Consider the following 25,231-nt stretch of genomic DNA (forward strand, 5'->3'; position numbering starts at 1 on the left):
CAGAGCATCCGTCACGCCGCCGCCATAAAGACTCGATGTTTGGTTTCATTATGGAAGTCTGGGCTGAAAGACTGCCACCCTGCTGCCGCTGACACAAATGAGCACAATGTGTATGAAGGCGTTCATTCCAAACTGTTTGTTTCCTTCCAGCAGAGGTAATTCCGATGCATTTCCAGGTTTTTATGGGTAAAATTTCTCCGAATGAATATTATTCTGACATGTGAGAGCTTCATTTATGCTGCCTGTAAAAGGAAACGAGCCTCTGGACGTTCAGCTTCAAGCTGAAGTTCGAACCATGTGACGCTGGTACCCTACAGTCATTTTACACGTTTGTTTTTTGCTCTTTTGTGTCGGCAGCTCAGTGAGCTACAGGCTTAAAGAGTAGCCCAAGGATGATGCAACTTTATTTTTTTCTAAAGAGATTAAAAACCAGGAGAAACTTTTGACGGGGACTGTCGTGTAGTGGCCATTTTCAAACGTAGATGACAGAAGTGCCTGCATACGTAAGTATGTGTATCTTAAAAGAGTTGTAGGGAGAGCATGTTTAATGATTGAGTTTAGTTCAGAGACCTCTTTAGGTCATGTGGCCTCAGAGGCTAAGAGTTCCATCGGTGTTTTTCCAATGAGAAAAACGGCACCTTTGTTTGCTAATTACCGTACTTGCCACCGTGCACGTTGCATCAGATCAAATATGTCTATTAAAGTGGATAAATATGTGTCTTCACCGTATACGTCGCATCTATTACGCGTCACCGCTGACAACCTGGAAACGTGGGCCGGTGTTGTGCCAAAAATCGATAGGCTGCCAAATGGCGGCCGCGGGAGCGTGCACGGAAGGACTTTAACAAGACGACATTTTTCAGTCAGGTCATCTGGACAGTTGTAAAGAAAAACATTAGTAAGATCCGAGTCGTGAACTAAGAATACACTAAGCACTAATGATACAAAAACAATGCACCAAAACATCAGCAGCACGAACATGAGTCTGTGTGAGCAGATGAGGATTAATGAACACAGCAACATGAAATAATCAGCAGCATGAGATCAGCAGCATGGATAGTCAGCAGCACATATCAACCAAGTGGCATCGCAGCGATTTTCATAGTTTTTTTTTTTCTTGGTTAGAGATTCATGAGTCTAACAGCCTCAGGGTAGAAGCTGCTCCTCAGCCTTCTGCCTGAGGGGAGCGGGGCAAAAAGTGTTTGTGCTGGGTGTGTGGGGTCCTTCGTGATGCGGCCCACTTCCTGCATCTGGGGGTGTAGATGTCTGTGATGGTGGGGAAGTTTTACAGGGAAGTTTCAACACAAAAAACGGAAACCGTCCAGATGACATGACTGAACATTCTTGGATTTTATACCTGGATTGTTGAGCATGGATTTAGGAACTTACAGGCAACTTTTAAGTGTTAGATCACAAACCAAGATTTTACAAACTTCAACCCCCCCAAAATGTACTTTTCCAACTTAAAGTGGCCCAGAAACCGTCCTGCCACAACGTTTCCAGGGCTTCTACCTCCCTTGGTAGTCAAAGTCCTGTGCACCCACACACACACAGTCCTTTGTTACCTGGGCGTTCTCCTGACAGAAAAGAAGGTGACCTATTTTCACTCAGGGAAACAACCGCTGGGACTGAGCGGACGGAGGAATCCTTCGGGAAAATCCCTCTGAGAGGAGAACCGTAGAGGGGACAAAAAAGATGAGCAGACAGTTTTTCTCTTGTCCTGAACTTCCTGTTCAGCTCTCTGCTGAAAGAAGTGATTGAGAAGACAGAAGACGGGAAACAATGTTTGTGGTTAAATACATTTTGCAGATAAAGACTCTGTAGCATTTGTTACTCGGCATGAATCTCATGGTCCTGGTCCGGTTCTTGTTTCTAGCGACAAACTACACTCAGATGAGCGGATAATTGCAACGCGACTTTATAGGATTTCAAAATAAAACCTCCTCCTCCCAGCTGACCGCTTGGCAGGGATGACTCTCAGAAAGACGAAAGCCCTCGTCGTGTATCTTTATTTATCCGTCTCATCAGAACCCCGTTTCTTACGATTTTCTTCCTCCTTTTGCGTTGTTTGCTTTTATTCCTCACTCTGCTGCCGTTTCCCCGAGAGGATCTGGGGAATTTGATTTGTTCACTTAATCTAACTCAACGTGTCGCCTTTTAAATGCATCGAGACGTTTGTGATGACTTCAGTTTATCTTGCTAACTTGTTTATCTGCCCGGAACAAAGATGATTTATTTAAGATGTCTGTTTTAATTCATAGGTTTTTTTAATCTTGTGTGATTTATGAAGGGGATCAGAAGAGAAAATAATGAAATAAGAAAATAAAATAGTTTTAGTCGAGGTCAACGGTTCATGCGAATGCTGCTTTATAAACTTTTGCACCGTCATCAGTTTTGGATTGTACTACTGCATGGAACTTTGTGGACATTTGCAAGCTCCGATAGCAGCAGTAGCAGCTAGCTGTAGCCCTTTCCCTGTAGTCTTGGGTATTTCCAACAGGAATATCATAATTATTCTGCTGGATTTACTGAATAATGTGGGGAAAAAAGCAGTGATTCCCAATGAGGTTGACCCCCCCCTACCCACACACACAAAAATGGGGGTCGTCAGGTTGAAAGCTTGAGGTGGACTGATTTTCAGTGCACAAAAGAGGACTCTGAGAAAAACAAAAGGTTGGCAGCCATTAGTGTGAAGGTTTATAAAATAGAGACTGTATGAACCACTAAAAGATTTTTATCGTTGTCACCACAAAGCAGGAAATTACATTTTTTTTCCCCAATCTGTGTGTACGCATGTTTGTGTGTCTGTCTGATTTTATTTAAACTTGCAGAAAGAAATAATTGGATGTACATTGACAACTGATTACCAATTCAAGATGGCAGCCAAAGCTAGTCAACATTAGCCAACACAAAAATGGTCATAACTCAGCCAGTTTTACAGATATTAAACAAAAATTGGATCAAAAGGCTAAAACATTGTCAATTTTTGGGTTAACATAAGGAAACTGCCTCGGGTAGAGTAGTTCAAGTATCTGGCCATCTTGTTCATGCATGATGGTAAGATGGAGAGTGAGATCGCTCGTCAGATCCGGGCCTCATCCTCAGTAATGAAGGTGTTGCTTCGGGTGGTCACAGTGACAAAAGAGATAAAAGGCAAATTGTCGGAGAAAAACCCTCAAGTTGTTTTCCAAAAGAACCACACTCAACGGCAGGAGATTATTTTTAACCAATATTGTACTTGAAAGGCCATATTTTCAGCACAGGTTACATAAATATACATAAAGTACACAGTAGGCCTGTCATGATAAAGAATAAATAAATTAATCGCATGATAAATTAAAATTATCAACCTCATTTTCATTTATGGCTTTATCTTCGTGTCTCTCTCTTTCTACTGAAGACACTGGATGACAAAAGGCTCAACTCCGGTGCTCTTCACTGACCCCTCCCTTTCTCTTTTCTCTTTAAAATTCATTTTAACTGTCCAAAATCACGTTTTTGGATAAATAAGAACAACTAAGCTGAGAAGCTAAGCTAACAGGCTGACCTCGGGGAAAAACACTGTCTTGTCGAAGCTCAAAAAAATTCACGGTTGAAACCTGTGCCTTCATCTAAAAAAGTTGTTTTTCTCTGCAAAAAGAAGCTGAGAACTTGTTTACTGATTTTTCATTAAAATTTTTATGTGACAAATGCTATGCTAAAGAGCTCAAAACATTCAGAGCGTCCGCCATTTTGAGAACCAAAAAACAAGAACAAGAGACAGCCCATGTCATGTCAAGGGGCCTCCCTCCCATTTTTCTTAGAGACGCTGCTCGCTCCCTCACTTTCCATCCTTGGGCGCAAACAGTCTTATACTGCAATTCAGTGGTCAAAAAAGGTACTACACAGAAATTAGCCTACCTTCTTAAATTTGACAATATTTACTAATTATTGTCAAATTTCAAACAATATTATTGTTTATCGCAATAATTTCTGAGACGACCACCCAACAAAATTTATCATGACAGGCCTAATGCACACATGAAGACCAATCACAAGAATCTGCCTTGAGCTGCGTTCTCTGCGCACTTTTATACCCTTATCATCCTTATCAGTTCAGCCGAGTTCACAGACCTCAGGAGGTGTCCTTGGAACCAGCTGCAGTCTTCTCACCCAGCACTCTCCGTTAACCCAAACATATGGTTCATGGGCAGAGATAAGATAGTGACTTAAGAGATGGTTTTGATTATGTCTTGGTCTTCTTGTTCTCAACCATCATAATAAAAACATCTATAACCTTGACCCATAAATTCCCTGACACAAAGCTCTGGATTTATTGGTCTGTCCAAGTTCCGATCCTCACCTGTGGTCATGTTGTTTGGATCTTGACAGATGGAACAAAATTCTGGATTCAAGCAGCCGAAATGAGGGTGGCCGGGCTCAGCTTTAGAAACAGGGCGAGTAGCTCCATCACTGTTGAGGAGCTCAGAGTAAAGCTCCTTTGCATCAAAATAAGTCAGTTGAGGTGGTTCGGACAGGTGATTTGTATACCTCCTGAACGCCTCTCTTTAGAGGTTTTCCAGGCACATCCCACTGAGAAGAGACCCCTGGGAGAATTATATATGCTCTCTGGCCTGGAGTGCCCCAGGAGCTGAAGCTGGAGAGTATCATTGGGGAGAAGAATGTATGGGTTTCTCTCCTGGGCCTGTTTCCTCTGCAACTGGACTGGATAATAAGAAGGAGACGAAGAAGCTAGGGTAGAAAAGTAAGTCTAGAAAAAAAAGCTCACAGGACCCAAGTAGGACATTTGAGGGACATGACCAGAAAGAGACAAAATCTGAATTAAAAAAATGACGAGAGAAAAGAAAAATGGTGATGGTAGTGAAGAAGAGAAAAATGAGAAGCCACCAGAGATGGCGAGGTACAAATGAGCGCACAGGAAGCAAATCAGACTGACAGGCAAGTTAAAGCTGTACAAGTTAGACGAGAGAAAAAAAGGGGGGTGAAAGACGGACATGGTGGTGGTTGTAGCTCCCAGAGGAGACGTTATGTTCTCTCGGTCTGGTCCCGTCAGGCCATCCTTCTCTCCTTCCCTCTTTCACTGTAGAGTACTTCAATGTTTGCATCGTTCTTCCTCTCAGAACAACAATCAGCCATGTTTGTTTGTTATTAAAGCTGCCGTGATTGGACCTGTAGCACCAACCATACCTCACCACCACCCCATTATTCTCAGGGAGGTTCTTAACTACCCCGTGGTCCTGTAGCCAGCTGTAAATGTGGCTTATTTTTACTTCCGTAAAGAAATTCAGAGGCTTTCGAGTGAACATTGAAGTAGTAGTTCATATGTTCTGAAGTGGAGTTCTGTGAACATTATGAACAATTATTTTCTTATCAAAGTCACAAAGAACTGAAGTTATAGCCATAGTTAAATGTACCTGCATGAAAATTTAGCTTTGATAAACAAAGCACCTAAAGTAGTTTAAAGCTTTAAAGTTTTTAATTCAGAATTAAGATGAGAAGCGAAACATCTACTATAGAACAAAAGTTTAAGTTGCTTTGTTTTTAAACTTTTCGGACCATCCTTTGTAAACTTTGGATCGAGGTTGTGTGTAAAAATCCCCGTATGTCAACAGTTTCTGAAATTCTCAGACCAGTCCGGCTGGTCCCAACGACTGTCACGTTCAAGATCACTTAAACTCACTTTCGTTCCTGTTCTGAGGCTTGGTTTGAACTTCAGCAAGTCACCCTCGCCATGTCCAGTGTTTCCCCTACCATTAATCAAGGAGGGTACCACGCTCTATAAACGGAACTGAACACCTTGCCTACCGAACTGCATCCCCCCAACCCCGCTCTATGAACAGAACTGAACACCCTACCTACCTAGACAACTGCCGACACTGATGTAGCAGTAAGCCAACTAGCTGCATGCAATTCAAATGCACTAGCTAAAAAGCTCCAGAGGTAGCGCTCTGTATCCCTCACACTGAGACATTTCCTCCACCCACCCTCGGTCGACAACTGTTGGCACAAAGAACGTGCAACACAGTGTTGCAGTGACAATTCCATGCAACCCCCCAAAAATTGTATCATGTGAGACGGTTATCATAATGAGTTATATCGAGAAAGTCCAGTCCAACCAGCCAGTGTGTGCTGGCCATGCCCAGTCAGATGATTTTAAAATTTGCGTCTCCACGAAGAAACAAAGAAACATGTTTGAAGGTTCCCGCACGCAGGTGTTTCTCCATCTCCCCCCCCCCACCCCACACACACACACACTCGACTAAATTCATGGAAGATATGAGCGCCCAACCAAGGCTAGTGACCAAAGTAGTGTTTCCCCTAAATAACTTGCCATGGCGGGGTGCTCATCTCGTCTGTGATTTTTGTTGGGGGTGGGTACCAATAAATTTCAAGTGGGGAGGGTGGGGTCAGCATTAGGGAAGAGGCTGCCTTTAGCTTTTTAGCTAGCACACCTGTATTGTGAGATGCTAGCTAAGCGTTACATCAGTGCCGACAGGTGGGTGCGCACGGTTCGGTAGACGGGGCGCTCGGTTCTGTTGACGGGGTGGGGCCTACCCTATAATGGTAGGGGAAACACTGATCGATCTGCGCCTCTCATGAGGCTGCACCCTCAGGCACCCCCTCTACCCATGTCTATGTTGTTTGGTTGTTTGTGTTTCTTGGGACGGGCTGTACTGAAATGAAATTTTATTGTGCTTCTGTGCAATGACAAAGGCTGATTCTGATGTCTATATGCCTAATTACATTATTTTGCTGACACAACTGGCTGATTAGCTTTTTATCTCAACTAGCTGTTGGACAGGTATGCTGTTGTATACCAGCCGTCACATCTCGGTTACTAACTGTTCTTTGTGGCTCAGAGGCGTAACAGTGGCAGGGTGACTTCAGCCCCTTTATGCTGCCTCAGTCTGTTCATAAATCATCTCAGGACAGGAAGAAGAAATGTCTGGGATGGTTTGAAGAGCTGAGAAGAAACGAAGAAGGAAAAAAAAAAAATAATAAAACCTTTAAATTACACCAGCTGAGACGCATGGAGGTCTGTGGTGTTTGTAGTGCACCAAGGCATCTGGGAGGGACTCATCAGAGGTTGGTAGAGGGGGGAGCAGGAGGGGGGGACTCCTTGTCATGGCTCCATTGTCTAAGAAACACTGCTGCCCCCCACCCCCCTACCTGTGGGCACCACCTGAAAATTGCTTCCTGATAAAAATAGTGTTCAGCCATGGACCTGGCCCACTTTATTAGCTGTGTGCTCCGGAAAAGCCTTCCGGGTAGAGAAACGACAGAGGGGAGGGGGGCGGATGGTTTAATAAGGTGAGGGAGGGGGGAGTTTAAGGTTATGTAGTCTACATCACACACACACAGGCAGAAAGAAGAACCAACACACACTAGCACACCTCAGTGTGTAATTTAGCCATCACCAACACACCGGAGCAGCCCGGTATAAACAATCTGACAGAGGCAGGCAGACATAATTGGGTCGGACTCCGATACCCGGGACCGGCTTCGGCCAAACTCTCTGCAGCTAACAGGGGAAAGTTGGGAGAAGTGAAAACTTTACTCGCATGACATTGGGGATGTACACTGAGGATAAATGAACACAGCTCCACTTTGGAGACACAGGGAATTTAACACATCAATAAAACCTAAAAGTCTGCCTCTTCGAGAAGGGAATGTGCTGTGGGTTACTGACGGGACCTTTATTCATAGGAAATAGGGACAGAAATTACCTTAATTTACTGGACGTCCATTAAATGTGAGAAAACCTGTCCAAAGAGGGGTTTGACTGCCTTCTGTGGGAGTTTTATTCATTTTAGTACAAAGTAAAACAGAATGACTCATGATCTGTGGTTTCTGTGTATATTTGCTAGTAATTTGTATGTACTGTATTTGTTTTCTGTTTGGGTCATTATGTTCTGTGCTTGTTCTGGTTCTCCTGTACTTTCAGTCAATTTATATTACTCAGCTCTCAGCAGTGTTGCCAGATGTACAACAGTTATCATAGTATTTATACGGTAGTTTTAGGGTCCACAGACGATGCAATCAATAGTTTTTAAAAAGTCCAAGTATACTAGAGTTTTGGCAATTTCGTGCACCCCCCAAAAAAAAATTGTATTCACGTGAGATTGTTATTTTGAGAGAAAGTCCAGTCCAACCAGCCAGACCATGTGCTGGCCAAGCCCAATCAGATTATTTTAAAATCTGCGTCTCCAGGAAGAAACATGTTTGTAGGTTCTTTCTCATTGGTTGGGACTTCACTGTCAGGAGAGAAGGCTGAGCTCGGTCAAAGTCTCCAGGGTATTTTTTCTTTCTTCTTCTTTCGGCTGCTGCGTTCTTCGGGGTCGCCACGGCGAACTAACTTGCACGAAAACTTGCCGATTGGCAACCACAGACCATCGAGCTACCACAGCCCTCTGTGTGGAGCAGAGAGCTGCTATCTAGGGTGCCTGAGGGAGCAGATGGTGGGGGGTTAAAGGTCTTGCTCAACGGCCCAGAGTGGGGCAAATGAAGGTGGAGGCGTGTGGGTGTTTCACCTTTCTTACCCGCATTTTGATGTTGTCGATCGAGGGAGTCGAACCAGCAACCTTACGATTACAGCCCCGCTTTCTCTAACCTCTGCGCCACCACTCCCCCCATCTCTCCAGTATGAGTTTGTTTAATAACTCACAGGAAAATTAACCAATCAAACTGTTGATGTAGAGTGGGTGGGACCAACACAAGAGCTATGCCTTCGGGAAGGCCCTCTGCCCGTCCTGCTATGATTATTATTAGACCTTTATTTATACAGGTTAGTTCCCATTGAGCCTCAAAGACTCTTTTACAAGAGAGATCTATTAGTTGTTAGTTGTTTGTGTCTGAACTAGTTGTGGCGGATATGAACGATGTGGCTAACTCGTTAGCATCACCGTTAACAAGTTGATTTGTTGCAGAGGTGATTTCGTTTCAAACAGGAAGACAAAAACTGACAAAAAATAAAATTGGATGAAAGATGTTTTGAAATGTACCTTTATCAACGCTACTTGTGAATATTGTCTTTTTTAATTCGTTGTTAGCCAGCTGAAAATGTGTCATTCGTATTTCTTCATTTTTACTACGGACTAGTCATTATTAAAGCTGGATTTGTTATGTGATGGAGTCGGTTCAGCAGCGCAGGTTTCAATTAGAAGGAGAAGTGTGGTGGAGAGTTTGTGGTGCATTCAATGCAATCTGGAAATTAAAAAAAACATATACACTGAAATTTTGGTTTGCTTTAAATAATAAAATGAAAGTTAAATATCTAATTTAGGTTTAAATCGGGGTGGTTCGGTAGAACTGTTGCCTCTCAGCGAGCAGGTCGCTGGATCGAATCCCAGCCTTTCTGAGTGGAGTTTACATGTTCTTTCCGTGCAGTTTCCTCCAACAGACCAAAAACATGCATGTTAGGCTGATTGGTAACTCTAAATTGTCCCTAGGTGAGAGAGAGTGAATGGCTGTTTGTCTCGTTTGTCTCTATGGGTCCCTGTGATGGACTGAGACCTGTCCAGGGTGTCCCCCACCTCTTGCACAGTGACTGCTGGATATGGGCACCAGTGACCCCCGAGACCCAAAAAGGAAGAAGATGGATGGATGGGTTTAAATTGAACATTTTCAATAATGTTGTTTGTTTCAGTACATGAATACATTTTACAGAAACCAAAATTTGCGTATTGATATTAAAATTTCTGCGCGGATCGTTGAATTTACATGTTGTACATGAACGCACCATGAAGACAATTCATTGTCTACATACAGTGTGTTGTTAAACAGTTTGTATTTGCTCAACAATATCTTTAGGTATCACAAGCGCAGATTGCATGACTGCTTCTTTTATCTGAGCTGAATGTCTAACTGTCGCAGTTCACCACTGTGTTGTGGTAGTAGCTGAGAGTCATCCCCAACAGATGCAGCTTCAGACTGTGTTTGACCAAAACGGCTACAGCGCCATCATTTCTCAACGTAAAACTGTGGCATAGAAGTCATCAGCATAATGAATTCCTTCTGGAAATGTTGGGCATTCATAGGTACGTCCAAAACAAACGCTGTAGTTTGGACGATTTGCCTGGACTTTTAGAGCTTCTTGCTGCGGAGTATTTCATAACTCCTTGCACAGTTAGCTTCCCCTCCCTGCTTGTTCCCTTATCTCGCTGCCTGTTTTGTCCTCCTTTACGTCCTCGACTGGGGATTTCTTTCTGAGATGAATGGAAGTACCGGTCCCTAAAAAGGGAATGCCTGAATTCGCCTGACTCACCTTGGAGGGAAGCCAAAGGGTGAAGAGAGAAAAGAAGGGATCCGAGTTAGTAAAAAGGAGAACTATGTAGGTCACCAGATCTGATTTAGTTCGTCAATGAACTGCTGTTTGACAGTTATCCAAAAAAAATTGAAAAGGTGGATGTTAGTCCTGCTGTTTATACCAAATGATAGCCGAAGGGGTGGATGTATTTCATCCCCTTATTTCAGGATGTCTAACTTAATTGGGCTGTAAAAGTTCAAGTACACAAGCTTTTCTCTGTCGGCGAGTTCCTGTAAGTGGACTTTTCTTTTGTAAGTTTTGTGCAGTGGAATCTCGCTGTCTCACAAAAGAAGCCGTTAATTGGGATGGATGGTCTTTGGCAATAAGGGGAGTTAGCGCATCCATCATCGCAGGGCGTCCTGCAGCAGAGAGCACCTCCCGTCTCCGTGGAGATGGGCCAAGAGTGAGAACAAGAGCGTGGACTTCCTCTTCGAGTTGGTCTCCATTTTCCTGCTGAGCCGCCGTGAATCTGATTTTATCTTTTTGAGGGTACCTTTAACTCGTCTGCTCGGTGCTACCCCGTCCTACTTTAGCCTCTTTGTTTCTATCTTATATGCCTGCAGATGTTCAAATTCATGATTCTTGTAATATATCAAACTGCACAAGTCCCGACCTACTGCAAGAAAAACTGACAAAGAATACAGAGAGGGGTTTTATTTTTATCTGAAGATTTATTTTTAATTCACAAAAAACAACTTTTTATCTTTACTTGTGGGAATAAACTATGAAATACAGTGTTCCCTCACTTATCATGGTTGCTATCTTCCAGACACTCCCGCAATATGTGAAAATACGCGAAGTAGGGACGTTATATTTACTTTAGTATTTATATACCGTAATTTCTGGACTATAAGCCGCTACTTTTTTCACAGGCTTTGAACCCCGCGGCTTATACAATGCCGCAGCTAATTTACGGATTTTATTTATTATTTTGACGGGCTAACGAGCTTCATGCCGCCAAAACATTTAGCCTCGTCACACCTGGGCGATCACATAGCCGCCCAGTACAGGTCTGTATTGGGGAGTGGGTCCTCGTGACTCATTGAGACTACCTGCATAAAGGTGAATAAAAAAATCTGACCAATGAAATTACTGAACAGGTCCAGTGTTGAGGGTACCTTTAACTCGTGTTTCCCCTGGATAACTTGCCATGGCGAGGCGCTCATCTCGTCCGTGATTTTTCTTCGGGGGAGACGGACGGAGACTCGTCCTAAGCTGCGTAGCGCGCTGTTTAAACCAACAGTTTTAGAGCCGGGGTGGGGGACACAGAGACAGCCACGCGCTGTTTGCACCGACGGGGCGGGGGTGCGTTCAGCGTGAGGGTTCAACATGAAGGAAGAGGCTGCCTTTGGCTTTTTAGCTAGCACACCTGCATTGCGAGATGCTAGTTTAGCGTTACGCTGACAGGTGGTTGGGGGTGGGGTTTGGTAGACGGAGCGGGGCGCCCTGCTTATATAATGGTAGGGGAAACACTGAGGTCACAGTGGACCAGTGAAACTTGGTTTCTTTGGCAACTTTGGTTGTACAATTGTGTGTCGTGTACAATTTTACGTTAAAAACCCGTGAAACGGTTAGTCCGCGAAAAGTCGAACCGCAAAGTGGCGAGGGACTACTGTAGTACGTTAAAGTAAACTGCAAACTCATTTTACAGATTGCTGTTAAAATTCCAGGCTTAGCTTTTATTGCCCTCCGCCTTTTGAGTTTTCAACTAAAATAAACTTGGACTGAGAAATGATGGAGGCTCCATCTTCTACCTTATCTGTGGTCGTGTCTCAGAGACAACAGGACCCAGAGAGAAACCCAGACCTCCCTCTAACCAGTAATACTCGTCAGCTCCTCCTGGTGGACCCCAAGATGTTTCCAAAAGGAAGGTGTCCAGGAGGCACTAATCAGATGCCTGAACCACGTCAGATGACTCCTTTCCATACGACGGAGCAGCGGTTCTAGTCTGAGCTCCCCCAGGATGATGGAGCTCTTCACCATCTCTAAGGCTGAGCCCCCCCACCCCCCCACTCTAAAAATGAAGCTCACTTCAGTCGCTTGTATCTGGGATCTCGTTCTTTTGGTCATGATCCAAACCCCCCAGAGATGAGGGTTGGAACCTAGACAGACCAGGAGATGGAGAGCTTTGCCTTTCCACTCGGCTCTTTCTTCACCATGACAGACCGAAGCAACGCCCTCGTTAGTGAGGACGAGGCCCCGATCTGTCGATCCATCTCCCACTCCATCCCACCATCACTCGTGAAAAAGACGCCCAGGAACTCCTCCATTTTAGACAAAGACTCCACAAGACCCGGAGAGGCCACTCCACCCGTTTCATTTAAGGCACACTTTGTAAATTATGTTCGAGGGCTTAGACAATGTGTCGTTAATGACTCAACTACTACCACACTAATTGCCATGGCCGTTTTTGTGTTTCCTGAACAGACTTGGCTGTGGCAGACATCTTGAATCTGTGTTGACTCCAAATGTTAATCGGTTGTGGACGTACGCCTAAAAATTATTCTCTTTAAAAAATTTAAATCCATCCAACGATTCTTGGAATATTTTTCTAACAACGTGACAAATGAAGATGAAGATATGATCAAAAACACAAGACTAATGGAACCTCTCTGGCTCTTCAGCACATAGACAGATGCACTTGTCAGGTGGTAAACCAGCAATTAGTCAGTTCCTTTAATAACATCTTTTTGCACATAAAACACCTTCCTCACAGTCAGACCTCCTCCTCTGACCTTCCTCACACACCCATCAGGTCACTAAACCCTTTTCCTCTGAGTCAGCATCCTGTTTCTCCTTATTTGTGCTGTACGGTTGACCCGCCGCCGCAGACACGTGACGAAGGGGAGGTGAGGAGGAGGTAAGAAGCGGGAGTTAAACTGGAGTAACGGTGAGGGAGCGATGAAGAGTGTGGTGTGGAGGGAAGGCAGGTTATCTTTGGAAAAACCCCAAGCACACATCGAGGGTCAGGCAGGGAAGGAGAGGAGCAGAGGACGTTCCTCCTCCTCCTCCTCCTCTGTGGTCAGCTGCTGTTTGTTTCACATTCAAACCTGGTTTATTTTTCCGTTTCTTCAGATATGATGATGACGATGTGTGTGTGTGTGTGTGTGTGTGTGTGTGTGTGTGTGTCTTTGTTTATGTTACCTTGTAAGGCCCATTTTTCCAACTTATACTACATTGTGAGGACCAACTGCTCCTTATGGAGCTCAGAGCCCGGGCCCCATAAGAACCCATTAGTGGGTTCGGTTAGGTTGAGGACTAAGGTGTGAATGGGGGGGGGGGGTTCTGACCTGTGCGCTGATTGTACTGGCAGCTTTCGAGCGCGCGGGGGGAGGGGTGTTCAGCGTGAGGGAAGAGGCAGTGTGAGCGCTCCCATTAGCTTTTTAGCTACTGCGCTTATGTTGCCCGCCGCTAACTTAGCGTTACGTCATTAGCCGACAGGTGGGGGTGTGTGCGCAGTTCAGTTCGGTAGGTGGGGCGCTCTGTTATGTTACCGGGGCGGTGCGCCCCGCTTGTACAATGGTAGGGGAAACACTGCGTCCTGATGACCTCACTGAATGTTGGATTTTTACCTGGATTATTGAGCATGGACTTTAGACTTTTTATATTTTAGAAGTAATTTGGATGTAACTGGGACCTTGAGTACACAATTTCATTCCACCTCATGTACCACACGTGATGCGAATGACAATAAAGAACCTTGAACTTTGTATAGAAAGACAAATGTGTGTGTGTGTGTGTGTGTGTGTGGAGGTGTGTGCGTGTTTGTTTGTTTTCAGTACGTTTTGGAACCGTCCTGCCAACGCCCGCCCACTGGTACCCTACGGCACCGAAGCCCAGTCCTCAAATGTTCAATGAATATTTTTGCATCAGGGCTTAGGGCTAAGATGTGAGTCGAGTCAGGGTTAGACATGTACCGGTACTGGTTCGGTTCAGGGACCGGCTCAGGGTTTGGGTAAAGAAATGAAAAGAATTGTAGGATGTCAAAGCACGGTCCTCATAAAACAACAAAAAAATGTGTGTGTGTTGAGCTCTAGAGCATCTGTAAACATCAGGTGGTTGTCTTAGACGAGGTCATCTTCCTGCGCGAAGACCTGAAAAGATTTTTTCATCTCGGAGGCTCAAACACACTCAGGAGGTTCCTGAGAGCAGCGAGGAGCCAAAACAAGAGGGACGAGAGCCGAAACGTGGAGACCAGAAGGAAAAGTAGAGAGCGGGAAGAACGAGAGGCAAATGGAGAAACGAGCAGAAACATGGAAAGTTGGATGAATGAAGGCTAAAATGTGAAGAATGAGTAGAACGAGGGTCGAAATGTGGAGAACGGGATCAATAAAAGCTGAAATGTGTCAGATGATAGTAACATGAGCCGAAGTGCGGATGAAAGAAGCGGAAACATTTCAGAGGAACAAGAGGTGGAGCTGGAGAACAAGTCGGATTATTTTTCAACCACTCGGGTTTTAGATGAACAACCATTGATTTTATGTAGAAAATTTAATTCAGATCTGTCCAGTGACTGATGAGATATTTTGCTAACACCGAGACAGAAACCGGCAATGAGTCATTGAGGATTTAATCTAAAACCTTCTCACCGTCCTGATCGTTGCCCAACTGGGAAGATGACGCGTTTTCCTTTGAAATGAAGCGTCTTTGAGTGGAAACTGAGAAACGGAGACATTTTTATTCTGATCAGATTTATTTTTTTAATTTACTTCAGCTGTTTTTAAAAGACTGAAAGAGCTTCTTGCACAGACTGAGGTTCAGCGGAACGACGTTTGTGTTTTTAAATCGGTAAAACGACGACGACGCTTCGTCTCGGAGACGTTGTTGCTTGAACCCCCACGACGCCTCCTCAGCTGCTCCTCAATTAAAACGTTGTTCTGCTCAGGAAATAATCAGCTTCGTTTTGGAGAAGCTTCCTCTGTGGGACGGAGACGTGGGTGAACATGAAGCTTTCATCGTGCTGAGACAGAAATTGTCCTCGTCAGAATCCCGTCGTCTCGTTTCAGCTGCGTAAACGGAAAAATATAAAATGTCAATGTTAACTTCTCTAAAACAACGAACAGACAACGTTGACTCTAAAGAAAGCTGATGGACAAGCTGAAACTGAGCTGTTTCAGCTAAAAGAAGGAAAAAAGTAGCTAGAAGCAAAATGTATTACAAGTCTCTCTTGAAAATGAGTCTTTGTGACTCATTGAGACTAACCTGTATAATTAAAGGTTGAATGAATTAAAGAACTGTGGAAAAGCTAAAGGAAGCAGAGCAGCAGCTAAAAGCTAAAAAGAGCTCAAGAAAATAATTAGAGAAACAAAGAACTAGCTAAAATGAAGCTAAATTAAAGGCAAATGACTCGCAAAAAGCAGCAAAACAAACTAAACGCTTAAAGTAGAAAAACACTAGCTAGAAGCTAAAATAAGTAGAAGACAAGTTAATAAGATACAAAATACTGGCTAAATGCTCAAAAGAGCTAAAAAGGAGCAAACATTTTCTAAAAGCTTAAAATAACAAGTGTTGCTAAAAGTTGCCGAAGATTAGCAAAAAAAAGTGAAAGTCAAAAAAAAAAAAAAAAAGATCACAAACTAAAAGTAGCTTGATGGAAGCTAAAAGGAAGAGTTGTGAAAGTCTAGCTGAAAGGAGCAAAATGGTGTCCAAAAACTAGCAGCAAAAGGCTAGCTAAAAGCTTAAACTATCTGAATGGTAGCTAAACCTAAAGGAGCAAAAGGTTAGTTAAAAGTAGCAGACCTGTAAATAAAACTAAAAGGTGCAAAAGTCTTGGCTAAAGCTAAAAGTGACCGAATTCAAGGTAATAGTTAAAAATAGCTAAAGATTAAAAGCTAAAAGCTGCTGTATGCTAACTTGAAACACATATATATATATATATATTTATTTATAGATAGATACACACAATTTCAGTTGCAGCTTCCATTTTGCATCTCCATCCCTCTCGTTTTCTCCACTTGTGGGAGTGAGTGTCTGTCTGTCACACCAACAAACACGCCTGAGTGGAAGTACACAACCTCACACAAACACAACAACACACAGTCTCTGAGCTGTTTCGTTTCTCTGCGTATTTCTTCATCACTCACTTCTATAAACGACAAGCAATTATGTAGTTTAAATGTTGTTTGTCTGTTAGCAAAATATCTCACGAACTACAGAATGCATTAGAAAACATGGAAAGTAATCACTAAATGTACATTTACAACTAAACTTTGTTTATTTTTGAGTCGCTCCACAATTCATGGTTGCTGCTGATCAGCATTAGAAACTAAAAAACAACGTAACGCGGTCAGTTTTACAGATATTGAGCTAAAATGTGACGTGGTAGTAGCTGAGAGTCATTCAGAAAATAGAACATGACCGACAGCAGATGGCTTGACTGAAAACAGAACATTGTTGCCGACTATCGGACCTGGCGAGTGAAGGATTCGTACCTAAAACTCTGGACCGGAAGTTTTTTTAAATGTCTAAAATCCATTTTGTTGTCCTGAATGAATGAATACACAAATAACTAAAGTAAGTAAGTAAATAAATCATTAAGTAAGTAAATACATAATTAAGTAAATATGTAATTAAGTAAGTTAATATGTAAGTAAATAAGTAAATATGTAAGTAAAAATGTAAAGTAAGTAAATAAGTAATTGAGTAAATAAGTAAATATGTAAAAAGTAATTACGTGAATAATTAAGTAAATATGTCAGTAAGTAATTAAGTAAATATATAATTAAGTAAATATATAAGTAAATAAGTAAAGTAAATATGTAATTAAGTAAAGTAAATATGTTATTAAGTAAATAAGTAATTAAGTATGCAAGTAAAAATGTAATGTGAATAAGTAAATAAGCAAGTAAATTGGTAAAGTAAGTAAGTAGTTAAGTAAATATATAAGTAATTAAGTAAATATGTAAGTAAATAAGTTAAGTAAATAAGTAATTCAGTAAATAAGTTAAGTAAATAAGTAATTCAGTAAATAAGTTAAGTAAATTAGTAACTAAGTAAATAAACAAGTAGTTAAACAATTAACTAAATAAGTAATTATGTAAATATGTAAGTAAATAAGTAATTAAGTATGTAAGTAAAAAATTAAAGTAAGTAATTAATTAAACAAGTAAGTAAATCAGCAAAGTAAATAAGTAGTTAAGTAAATATAAGTTAAGTCAAAAGTAAATAAGTAAACTAGTAAATAAACAATTAACTAAGTCAATAAGTAATTATGTAAATATGCAAGTAAATAAATATCTAAGTAAAAAAGTAAAGTAAACAAGTAAATCAGTTAACTAAGTAAATAAGTAGTTAAGTAAATATGTAAGTAAATAAGTTAAGTCAAAAGTAAATAAGTAAACAAGTAAGCAAACAATCATCTAAGTAAACAAGTAATTATGTAAGTAAGTAATTGACTAATTAAATAAATAAACTAAGAAGCGGTCAGCTCTGAGTCCGGCTGCTTGTTTGGAGCCCCCTCTGCTGAACACAACAGGAGCTGCCTCGGAGCGAACAGCCTCTTTCCTCTGTGGTTTTCAGAGCAGAAGCTCGAGCCGGTTCAGTGTTTCAGGTGTAGACGTGCTCCTCGCAGAGAAGGAAACAATGAGTCAGACCTCCATCTTGAAGTCTGTTCGGAGTCATCTGTGCTGCCAGATGTGCGTCTGTCCCCCGTGTGTCTGCAGAGAGAATAATGTGTGGCTATAAATGACTTCTTAATAGCAAGTTATCCAATAAAGCTGCACTGCTGTTGGCAACCTGACTGTGTTTGCAACCTAATGGTCTTTACAAAGACGAAAAGCTTTCATTTTCTGAATTATTCTACACATCAAGACACTAAAGGACCGTTAAACATCAACATGCATGTAGGCTGCTCACGAGTCCTTCTGTGTTCCTGCTGGGGGCATCAAATCTTTTGAGAAACACTCGTAACGGGGTATTTCTCTAAACACTATAATCTGTTTTTGATGCTTGTTTTATCTGACTGGATGTCTGTTTTCTCACGTTTGTGTCAGACTGCTTCATGTTTTGGTTTATTCTTTGTGAATTAGGTCTAAATGTGGAGCTGTTAAAGGTTAGATCTTGGGACGTACTTGATGTTTGTGTACTTTTACTAATGTGCTGGTGTATATCTATGTGTGGGAACGTTTCAGCGTACTACAGTGTGAGCTTAGTGTCCTAAAAAAGTATTTTAAACTTTTGAAAGTTTCCACATTTTGCCACCTCACAGCCAAATACTTCAAAGTACCGTAATTTCTGGACTATAAGCCGCTACCTTTTCACAGACTTTGAACCCCGTGGCTTATACAAAGCTGCGGCTAATTTATAGATTTTTATTTTTTGATGAACTAACGAGCTTCATGCAGCCAAAACACATCCAGGTGCTCAATACATGCCTCACACATGCCCAATACATGTCTCACTTTGGGGGGTGGGGGTCCTTGTGACTTCGATGAGACTACCTTTTTAAATGTTTTTTTTTTATCTGTGCCCCGCCCCCCGCATAGTGATTGCTGGACATGGGCATCAGCGACCCCCATGACCCAAAATGGAAGAAGCAGGTATAAGATAATGGGTGGATGGACCAATGAAACAGGTCACAGTGGACCAACGCAATGGGGACGGGAAGAGAGAACGGGCACTCTCCCCTCATCCCCACTCCCCCCTCACAAGGAGGGGGGATTCCCCCCTCACAAGGACCAGTGGGGTATGCACAGAGCAACTTTTTCCCAAATCTGCCGGTGGATCCTGACAGCCGCGTAGGAGGATGTATATCAATCAATGACTTTTCCTCGTAGCCTACTGTATTTTATTTTATTTTTTAATTAGCCGTGTTACAGAACTATTCAGAAAAAAAAAAACATTTACTGTGTGTATGTTACCGCTAAGTATTTAATTAAAAGTAAAAAAAAAAATGTTTTTGTGTAAATATCTCATGGTACAACCTGGACACCCGCAGCTTATAGACAATCAGCCAACATACGTACATTTTTTTGTGGGCGTGGCTTATATTCGGGCGTGCTCAGTAGTTCGGAAATTACGGCATGTTACTGGGATTTTATGTGATGGGCCAGATCCTGGTCCTCGATGGCCACCATCCTGCATGTTTTACTTGCTTCAACGCTCCAACACACCTATAATAATGGTTGAATTAATGATCTGCAGGAGTCTGTTAATCACCCATTGATTCAAATCAGGTGCGTTGAAACATCTTAAACATGCAGGATAGTGGCCCTCGAAAATCAGGATTGGGTGCCCCCTGTGATAGACCAACACAAAGTAGTACATAAACGTGAAGTGGAAGGAAAAGTATACATTATTCTTACAAATAAATCAGAAAACTACGGTGTGCATTTGTATTCAGCCCCCATTACTTTGACACCTTTTACATGTTAACTTGACATCAGCTCCTCAAATTGTTGACAATGGAGCTCTGTTCACTTGATCTGAAAATAGAAGGCGTATGATGCAACTCCTCAAGATGTGGTCGTCCACCTGAACAGAGAGCAAGGAGAACGTTAAACCCAGGAGTCCATGGTAAGGCTGGAGGAGCTGCAGGGATCAACAGCCCAGGTGGGAGAGTGTGTCCACCAGTCACGTATCTACATGTGTCAATCTGCAAGCTAACAGAACACCTCAGCTTATAACTTGAATCCCACACTCCTTGTTTCTTTGAATTGAGAAAGTTCCTCAGAAAGCTCCTCAGCGAAACATCTTCAGTCACAAATAAAGTCCTTTTTTTTTTAATCTTGTTTGGATTTACCATGTCCTGGATGACTGAGAATTTTCACCATTGTGTCCACAGGACAACTATTAGTCCAGAAATCTGACCTTCACGGAAGAGTAGCAAAATAAAAGACCATGAGTCCAGTTTACAGTTTGCCAACAGTCAGTGGCACAGTGTTCTGCTCAGATCAGACCAAAACTGAATGTTTGGTCTAAATGTGGGCCTGAATGTTGTGTATGATGGAAAACTAACACTGAATACACCATCCTCACTGTGAAACACGGTGGTGGCTGCAACATGATGTGGGGAATCGATAGCTTGAACACTTGAAAGACGCCCGCTATCCAGTTTGGCTGAGCTTGAGCAATAGTTTAAAGCAAATTGGACAAAAGTTTCAGTCTCCAGATGTGCCAAGCTGGTGGAGAGTGACCTTAAACGACTTGCAGCTGGATTTGCAGTGAAAAGTGGTTTGATTTGTAAAACATTTTGCTACCACTGAATCATTTTCCCTTCCCATTTAAGTACTACTTTGTGTTGGTATATCATGTACAATTCCAATAAAATACTTAGAAGTTTGTATAGGTCGAGACAAAACGTGGAAAAGTTCAAGAATGAGAATACTTTTTCCTGTCGCGATAAACAATAAATCAATTAATCGCATGATAGATGAAAATTATCAACCTCATTTTCATTTATCGGCTTTATTGTTTCTTCGTGTCTCTTTCTATTGAAGACACTGGATGAGAAAAGGCTCAACTCCAGTGATCTTCAATGACCCCTCCCTTCCTCTTTTCTCTTTAAAATCAATTTTAATCGTCCAAAATCGTGTTTTTGGATCATTAAAAGTGGCTAAGTTACGAGCTAAGCTAACAGGACGACCTCGGGGAAAAAAACCTCCGTCTTGTGGAAACTCAAAAATTCACAGTTGAAACTTGTGCGTTCGTGTCCAAAAGTTGTTTTTCTCTGCAAAAAGAAGCTGAGAACTTGTTTACATATTTTTTAATTAAAAGCTTTGTGTGAAAAATGCTACGCTAAAGAGCTCAAACTGCACCGAGCGTCCACCATTTTGAGAACCGAAGAGAGACAGCCCATGTCACGTCAAGGGGCCTCCCTCCCATTTTTCTTAGAGACACGCTGCTCGCTCCCTCACTATCCATCCTTCAGTTCCAACAGTCTTATACTGCCATCCAGTGGTTAAAATAATTACTAATTATTGTCAATAATTACTAATTATTGTCAAATTGCAAACGATATTATCGTTTATCGCAATAATTTCTGAGACAGTTTCTGAGATTGTTATCGTGACAGGCCTGGCCACCGTACGTTGTGCTGCCGTGCTGTTACCATCTTGTTTTCTGTGGCATTCACCAGCATCATCTTTTCACAGATCCATAAAGTTCATTAGCATCTTAATCCTTCTGATCTTGCCTCCTTGAGGCAGTCTAATGATTTTAAGGGTTTTGTAAATTAGTTAAAATATATCCTCAACAAACACATCACTGATACCCAGCTTAAATCACAAATTAATCAGTGATTGACCTTTGGTGTGCTTCTTTGAAAGGTTGTTCATATCAAGCGTAGACACTCTGAGTGACGCCAATCTGATTCTGAGATGCTGAAGTCTTGAACTTGACTCTTCTCTTATGGAGCCATGGTAATGAGTGGTGACTAAATGAACAGCTGCCTAAGTGAATGGATGTGTAATTAAAGAACGGGCCATGCAGTCGATGTAATTAGCTTGTTTATGTGAGGTACAGTGGTCACCGGTTGAGGCCAAAAGAAAAAAGAGGGAGCAGGAGGAAGAACGAGATTGTGGAGGAAGAGGCTCTGAGATGGAGAGAGAGCAAACTCCTTATTCAGGTCTTTTCTGCTCACTTGTCACATCAAGGCTCCAAATCAATCCTGCAAATTGGTTTGTTCCTCGACAAGGTTACCAAATGACGGAGGAAAGGAGGGAACGGAGGAGAGGAGGGTAATGTGAAAGCTGTTGCAAGAGAGAGGGTGGTGGAGGAAAGAAAGGGTGGTGGATGTCTAATGTAGAGTTGTCGGTGCACGTTGTGTGGACCAAAGGACAACGGTGGCGACGTCAAGCCACCGAGGGGGGAAGGATTTGAGTTAATCGTTTGTTACAGGTAAACCAAAATGGTTGAGGCATGACATCCCGGCTCAAACCCCCCGCCCCCAAAATAAACTGTTTATTTGTGTTGACACTCCTGTCGCAATGAAATTTGACCCCTCTGAGTTGATTCATGTGCGTTTGTTTTACAGGAACACTTCACACCGGAGTGCAAGTTCAAAGAGTGCGTGTTCGAGAACTACTACGTCACCTACTCGTCCATCCTCTACAGACAAACCCAGTCGGGGCGAGCGTGGTACATCGGCATCAACCGAGACGGAGAGGTCATGAAAGGAAACCGGGTCAAGAAGACCAAGGGTGCTGCCCACTTCCTGCCCAAACTCATTGAAGGTACAGTTGACAAATACTCTTTAACGTAAAGGGTTGGGTTCCACGTATTTCGTCTGGAGTTTTATCCCTAGCAAATACTTTGAACAGATTGCGCAATATCTTCGGTTAACATCTTGCCTTTGACTTTTCTGAGTCAACTCTGTAAGCAAAATATCTCACGGAATGCAGCTCTGAATTTAATGAAACTTTAGGGAGATGTTGGATAGACCTTTGGAGCCAAACCAGTTAAAAATCACCATAGCAAACTGAACTTAGAAAACATAAAAATGACTTTTAAATTAAGCAGTTTTACAGATATTGTTCAAACATTTGGTGTGGTACTAGCTGGACTGATCCCTAACACATATTCAGGCACTGACCGATTGTGCCACCATCGGTAGTCAACATTAGCCAACACAAAAATGGTTATAATCAGCCAATCAGGCAAAACAAGATCGTCCAAAAGTTGGAACAAAAGCCGTAATGTTACATCAAGTCCTCGTCACCCAAACTGATCTCACTGTTGATCCCTTAGTCAAATAATTTTACTTATTTTTTAAATCTTTTTCCTTCTTCAGTGGCCATGTACAGAGAACCCTCCCTACACGACGTCGCTGAACAGAGTCCACCCAGGAAAACGCCCAAAACCTCCAGCGACTCGCCGGTGCTCCAGAACAGCAAGAAAGACGCTCAGTCCAAAACCAAAACGTCCACATCCTAGCGCTCGGAGGCGTGGAGTAGAGGAGGAAGACGCGGGGGGGTCGGACACCTGTTTGTTGGGGGCTAACCCCGACCTGTCACCTGTGGGGTGGACCTACAGTTCAGTGGTGTAAAAACTTGGAGAAACCGTCCAGGCAGAGCGGAGCTGGCAAAAAAAGAAGAACCCCCCCCCACCTCCCCATTTTATCTCCTCAGACCTTTTTCCACATCAGCCCCCCACCTTCTTATTTAACAGCCTCTGCGTTCAGCCGAACCTGGGGGTGTAGATGCAATAACTCAAGGAAGGGCTGAACAGTGGCCTGTTGTTTTAAAGCATGTCACCTCAGCCTGTTCCACCAGCTGGAAGGACACCGTCAGCGACATCCTTCTGGACAAACAAATCTCTCCCAGCAAGGTCTTCCTGTGTTTATTTTCACCGCGACGGGTGCACCGAGAAAATCTGTCCCTCTGCGGCACGTTTTCCACAAATCACTTTTTATTTCCCCGAAGGGTTTTTCTTTTCTGCTAATGTTAGCCGAACACAAAGCCGTGCTAATGTGAGGCCGTCACACGGGCTTCAGCTGACTCTTGGTCCTGTTGCCATCTGCTCCATCCACGTCTTCTGTGTGTGTCAGCAACTTTTGAAGACCGCCTGAATATTCCTCTGCCATGTGTGTGTGTGTGTCTCCATCCTCTTCCGTTCACCTTTGGCATGGTTTGATTAGTTTGTGACATAGACTCAATTTTCCACTCTGCAGCACAATAAAAACCCCTCCCCGTCTCGCTGGCTCTATTAACTGAGTCCGGGGCTTATCGGAATCTCTCGACCCTTAAACGAGAGGCCAAGACCCCCCCGTCCGCCCACTGTGCAACCACAAACAGTCATATAAACCCTGATATGTATACATACACATACAGAGAGTTGTGTACTATGTACACACTTTATAACCTGGATGTCAATAAGTCACGACTGTCAAAAATTATCTCATGACTTCATACAATCCGTTGCAATAACACACACACACGAATGCACACTTGCTTTCATATGTGTGCGCGCGTAAGTTCTGGGAAATGATGACGATATGATCGAGACGAGAGGTAGTGCAATAGCTTTTTTATTTGTGGCTGCCCATGCATCCCACAAACCCTCAAGGGCCGTACAGCATCTGCCAAATCTCATTTACTCAGCATGTTATTGTTGTCTAACAGAATATGCAGAAAATGTACTTCCTCCCCACCATTATGTCGTTTAAAATTGCGCTACAAACCTATAGTGACCACATTATGCAGATAATGTTCTGTCCCACCCCGTCTCCAATTCAGAAAAAGGGTTTTTTAACGACATATCTCTTTGAGTTTGCCGTTCGAATGCAGCGTTTACTCATTTTACAGCCTTGGACAACAGTCTCGACCCAAATTAACCAGACAAGTCGGTAACCAAACCCCAAGACAAATACCGGTATTTAACTGTCTATGTTTTGCTTAATTTAATTTATTTCTCTCAGGCAGGCTACTTATTTTGGTGCCAGTCTTTTTGAGTGCACTGATGGTTTAGAAACCTAAAAGAAATGTGGATTTCTAGAAAATAGTTTGTTTCTTTTCAAATGTCTTAAAAATTTCAAATGTCTTAAAAATTTAGTTCCCATTCACGTGAGCTTCTTGTTGGTAAAACAATGAAAGCAGGTCAAGAACTCCATATGGGATTAAAGATAACTGACTGAAAAATTTTGGATTGTATACCTGGATTATTGAGCATGGACTTTGTTGACTAAAAAGATTGTTTGATTATTTTGAAATGGAGGCATGAACTGCCAGTAGCTGTAACGCATTAAACAGCAAACGGTGATTTCATTTTGGAAAATCGGAGAGAAATTCTCATGAAAGTCAAAATATTACTTATTAGCAACCAAATGAACAGCTGCTTAAAGTCAAGCTAACGTCTGTTCAGTCAAGCTAAAAGCTACGTAGTCAGGGTAACATCAGCTCATCTACTCAGAATCAACATCTAATTAAAATCAAGCTAACAGCTAATCAGAGTCAAGCTAACAGCTAATCAGAGTCAAGCTAACAGCTAATC

The 25,231-nt window shown here is 42.5% G+C and overlaps 1 protein-coding gene across 1 annotated transcript in view; it reads left to right on the forward strand.

The window, feature by feature from the left end:
• The window catches only part of fgf11a (fibroblast growth factor 11a), a 91,527-nt gene extending 68,351 nt beyond the window's left edge, over positions 1-23,176 (forward strand). Inside the window, exons 4-5 of the mRNA XM_037684278.1 lie at positions 22,278-22,476; positions 23,034-23,176. Coding sequence (XP_037540206.1) covers positions 22,278-22,476; positions 23,034-23,176 — 342 coding nt within the window. The remainder of the gene's footprint in view (positions 1-22,277; positions 22,477-23,033) is intronic.
• The last annotated feature ends 2,055 nt before the right edge of the window (positions 23,177-25,231 follow it).

The sequence above is a fragment of the Nematolebias whitei genome, chromosome 1 (genome assembly GCF_014905685.2).
Source record: "Nematolebias whitei isolate Nwh7 chromosome 1, NemWhi1, whole genome shotgun sequence".
NCBI classification, from domain to species: Eukaryota; Metazoa; Chordata; class Actinopteri; order Cyprinodontiformes; family Rivulidae; genus Nematolebias; species Nematolebias whitei.